The following is a 4,426-nucleotide window of genomic DNA, read 5'->3' on the forward strand; positions in this document are numbered from 1 at the left end:
AAATGGATATTCAACAAGCTGAAAGGTATAAAATGTTTTTCTTTCCTTCTTTTTTTTTTTCCTTTAATTGTGTATAATATATTCCTTGGTGGGCAATTTTTGCTTGTGAATTTTTTGTCCATTATCCTACAATTTACAAAGTTGGGCCAATGTAGCGAGAGCATTAAGTTCTTGTTTGAGGCTCATAATTTGTTACCCTAATGCCTTTATCCTCTTATTCTGAACCCTTGAATTGAAGCTCATATTTTCCGGTACTCAAAAGCGCAATTTCTGGTGCCTTTTTCATATTAAAGCTTCATAGACTTCTTCACAGCAAATTATTAGGATTTCCACAAAGTGAAGTAAATGAACAAATGAAAATTTTCAGCAACTATGTTTGGTATATTGTCATTAGGCAATGAGGTTAACTGATGGATATCTCAACTCAAAACATTTGTGGCCAATCTTTGATTAGGAGTTGCTTTGGATATTGAAAGAGTAATTGTATCTTTAAACTTTAGTTAAGTACTGATATTGACCCATGACCAAACATTTGGTGCTCCGGAATGCACTCAATCTTTTTTTCCCCATACAATTTCACAAACAACATTTTAGCACTTCATTTTCCAGTATCTCAAGAATCACAAAATTGAATCTCTCTACCTAACTTACAATAAGTGCAAACCTGCATCTATGTTTGTCATTCCCTTCTAGCATCTCTGAGGTAATACCGAATTTTATATGCTAACTCCGAAGTTTAGTATACGGGTAAGAAAACCATTCTATAATACAATTCTATACTTAACATCGAATTTGACATACACTATACTTAGTGTCAAATATTAGCACTAACTATAGTATATGATAAATTTGGACAATTGGTTGCTATTGGTTGATGTCCTAACTTCTCGCTTATATTTACAACATTGCAATTTTCAAGTTAGTTGAAAATTCAAAATTTTTCTTCAACAAGTTACAACGATTAAAATTTATGACAAATAGGTGACATAGCATTTAAAACAGTACTATGCATTGGAGTATAAAATAGAATAATAGTAAACGTGTCATTTTCATACGTTTTGGGCTAAATATAGTATTGACAATAGCATTTGCATTGAAGATAGTATATCCAAATGCCATTCACAGATAAGCCATTTTCTTCTTTTCCATGTAATGTAAAGATGTTGTATACGCCTGCTTTTGCAGGAAAGCCACAGAAAGCCTTGGCTGACCTCCTCCGAGAGTACAATCTTCCTCCGGGCCTATTTCCCCGGAACATAACGTGCTACGAGCTTGATGAGGCGAAGGGTAAGCTCATCGTATACTTGCCGTCTCCCTGTGAGGTCAGCTTCAAGGACTCATCCGTCATTAGGTACGCCACTCGCGTCAAGGCGACACTCTCAAGGGGAAAGCTCAGTGGGGTTGAAGGGATGAAAACAAAGGTTTTGGTTTGGGTTAAGGTCACAAGTGTTGCTGTTGAGAGCTACAAGTCTGATAAAGTTTGGTTCACTGCTGGTGTGAAGAAATCTAGACCAAAAGATGCCTTTGAGATGCCTAGAGATGCCATTAACCTTGAAGAGTTTTAAGGTCTCTCTACCTTTCAAATTTACTATTTGTAAAGCCTATTTTCATGACATTTCATTGGTAATTCATTGGTTTCTATAAGAGGGGAAAATAAACGTTTTTTTTAAATAATAACATGTTCTTTCATTTGTGGAATTTATGAATATAAGTTGTCTTCATTTGATCATCTTATAAAATGGCCTGGCAACATATAATAGTTATCTGTCCTAAAGCATGTTGGATTACATTTGAGCTGCAAATTAGGCCATAGGAATTTGCTTTGGTTACGTTTTGGATAGGATTACATAAGGCTTACACGTTGCTCAATCAAGAGTCTCTTTGTTTCGCTAATTTGAATCACAATTCTAACATTTTTGCTATTATGTTTTTGTTTTTTTATTAAAAAGAAAACAATGGATTTATGTTTAAATTTTATATTCAAATCAATGGAACAAATGGCTTGATATAGAGTTCAACTGCCAGGCTCATAGTCTATCGATTTCAAGAAAAACATATGTGCCCATTTGGAAGATAGGTTCAAAACAGTGTTTTGAGTGGTAGTTTAAATTTTGTGAGAAAAAATATTGTACCATAATTATTTAAATTTAATTTTTTGAAAAAAAAACATTATTTAATCCAAAATTAGTGGATTTGAACCCATAAAACTAACGGGCCCATTATCGGTGCAGATTGCATGTCTGTAATTTTGATTCTTTTTTTGCTTTAATAAAATTAAATAACTTATAATATAAAGCCATCATAAAGCAGTATTTGATGCACCAAATACTGCTTGATACTATATTATATTAATTTTAATTTTAATTTTTTCATATAAAAAATGGTACCCAAAAAATTCTAACATTAAGATTGTTAATAGACAAAATAAAGTATCGTTTACAGAAGATACGACATGTCAGCTTCCTTCAAAATTTATTGTCACCCGTCGCTCTAAAAGTAAGATTTTTCGTGCATATGTTATTAATACCCTAAAATATACGACTCATTAATAATTGAAAATAAAACGGCATACTTGCGTCTTTCACAAATTGTTGTCATTGATCTAAGTTAAAAGGAAAAAAAAATTAGGATAAAAATCAACACCACAATCATCCCCGTACACGTGGACATCATTTAGAGAAAAATGTCAACTTAAATCAACTGAAATCAACTGGAGTCCAAATCAACTCAAGACGACTGGAGAAGACTGACGACATGAGGAGTGTAAAGACCACCGCCAATATTTAAGGAAAGAGATTCTTTGGAGGCCACGAAGATTATCTCAGCTAAATCCTACATTAAAGGGTCGAATAGGACAATAATAAACAAGAAATATCTCAAGAAGCCAATATGATAACAAGGAAAGGGAAAGTTAACCAAAAGAAAACGGAAACTATCCAATCTAAGAGAAAAAGAAATTAGAAAGTCATCTCCTATAAATAGGGGACAATAATCACAACCAAGACATTCTAAACTCATCATATTACGCTCAAGACTCTCTCTCTAGACTCTCGCTCGTCCTCTTCTCAAATTCTCACAAAAGCATTGTAATTGTATTATTTTCATTATATAGTAAAATTTTCGAGACCACACAGTAGAGGTGCCTTGGAATCATCAGAAGAACAATTATAAATTCGTGTGTCCATTTAATTTTCAGCACTTTACATTCTTATTCTAACAATATATCTACTCAAATCGATCGAAATTAACTTACCAATACAATCACCACCTGAGAGCAGTCATTGACCCTTAAACAGCCTCTAAAAGAAAAAAAGTCCTTAATGAGTGTGCATAGTCGCATATTTGACAAAACGACATATCATTATCTTTATTATTCATTGCCGTTCAAGTACATTAATATGCCAGGGCGTGCATGGAAATTATTGCTGCTTGCGATAAAATCAAAAATAAAAAATTATTCTCTTGAACTCAAAGTCAAAGCTCAAAGGGAATATCTCAATCTGATGCGGTTTCTTTCCCGATTCTTTGCTATCTTGAAAAGTAAAACGTGAATTTCATTCCACTTATAAAAATTTAAAAAAAAAAAAAAAAAGAAATAGAGAACTTCATCGGTACAACACGTCTTTTTTAACCTAGTTTTAGCTAGATTAAGATTTCAACTATATGATTTGTGGATAACTGCTATAATTACAAATTATCGTTAAATATATAGTTTAATAATTAAAATAGCAGTAACTACATAATTAAAAAGAACAAATCCTTCAAAAATTTTAAAATAATAATAATAATTTAATATATATACATAAAAAAGCTGAAGAGGTTGTTTCTCATTTATGTCAGTCTTTCATTTATTCTTTATGTTTTTTTTTTGTTTTTTTTGTTTTTACTTTTTCTGACTCTTTTCACTTTGGTTTCTTGCTTCTACTTTGTCATCATCTTTCTTTTATTTTTTTTCTTTTTCTCTTTTTTTTTAATTTTTTTCTTCTTTTCTTTTACCTATTGTCTTTTTCTCTCTAATATTCTTTCACAGTTTATTTTTTTAATATCTTTTTCTCAATACTTTTTTTCTTGCTTTCTTTTATTTAAAATAATTATTTTCAAATATCTTATTACTTAATTATTTTTGTCAAAATTCGTATGTAACTTTAATTATTTTTTGTGTGATTTTGTAAAATATTTTTTCTTTCGCTCACTCTAATTAGTGGACTTACTTTCTAAGAAGGCCACATGTTTTAACGCAAAATTAAACTTATAAAACTATTCTTTACGTGTGTAACATGTGGCTCAATTAGTAATAATAAAATGTAATGTGGTTTTAATTCAGAGATTTTTTCTCAAAAATTCACAACTGCATTAATAGAATTTCTATTGTTTCCTGAGAATTACAGAGTGCTTATTTACATTCTGTCAGACCATTTTTAAAAAA

General features: G+C 31.0%; 1 protein-coding gene across 1 annotated transcript; it reads left to right on the forward strand.

Annotated features, from left to right (window-relative positions):
* Positions 1-6: 6 nt before the first annotated feature.
* Positions 7-1,645, forward strand: LOC21384110 (uncharacterized protein At5g01610; the record flags this gene model as incomplete). The annotated part of the gene is made up of 2 exons (XM_010111452.2): positions 7-25; positions 1,186-1,645. Coding segments are annotated over 2 exons (399 nt in total), but the record flags the coding sequence as incomplete, so codon positions are not given.
* Between the last annotated feature and the right edge of the window lie 2,781 nt (positions 1,646-4,426).

This window comes from Morus notabilis, unplaced genomic scaffold (genome assembly GCF_000414095.1).
Source record: "Morus notabilis unplaced genomic scaffold, ASM41409v2 Scaffold4912, whole genome shotgun sequence".
NCBI classification, from domain to species: Eukaryota; Viridiplantae; Streptophyta; class Magnoliopsida; order Rosales; family Moraceae; genus Morus; species Morus notabilis.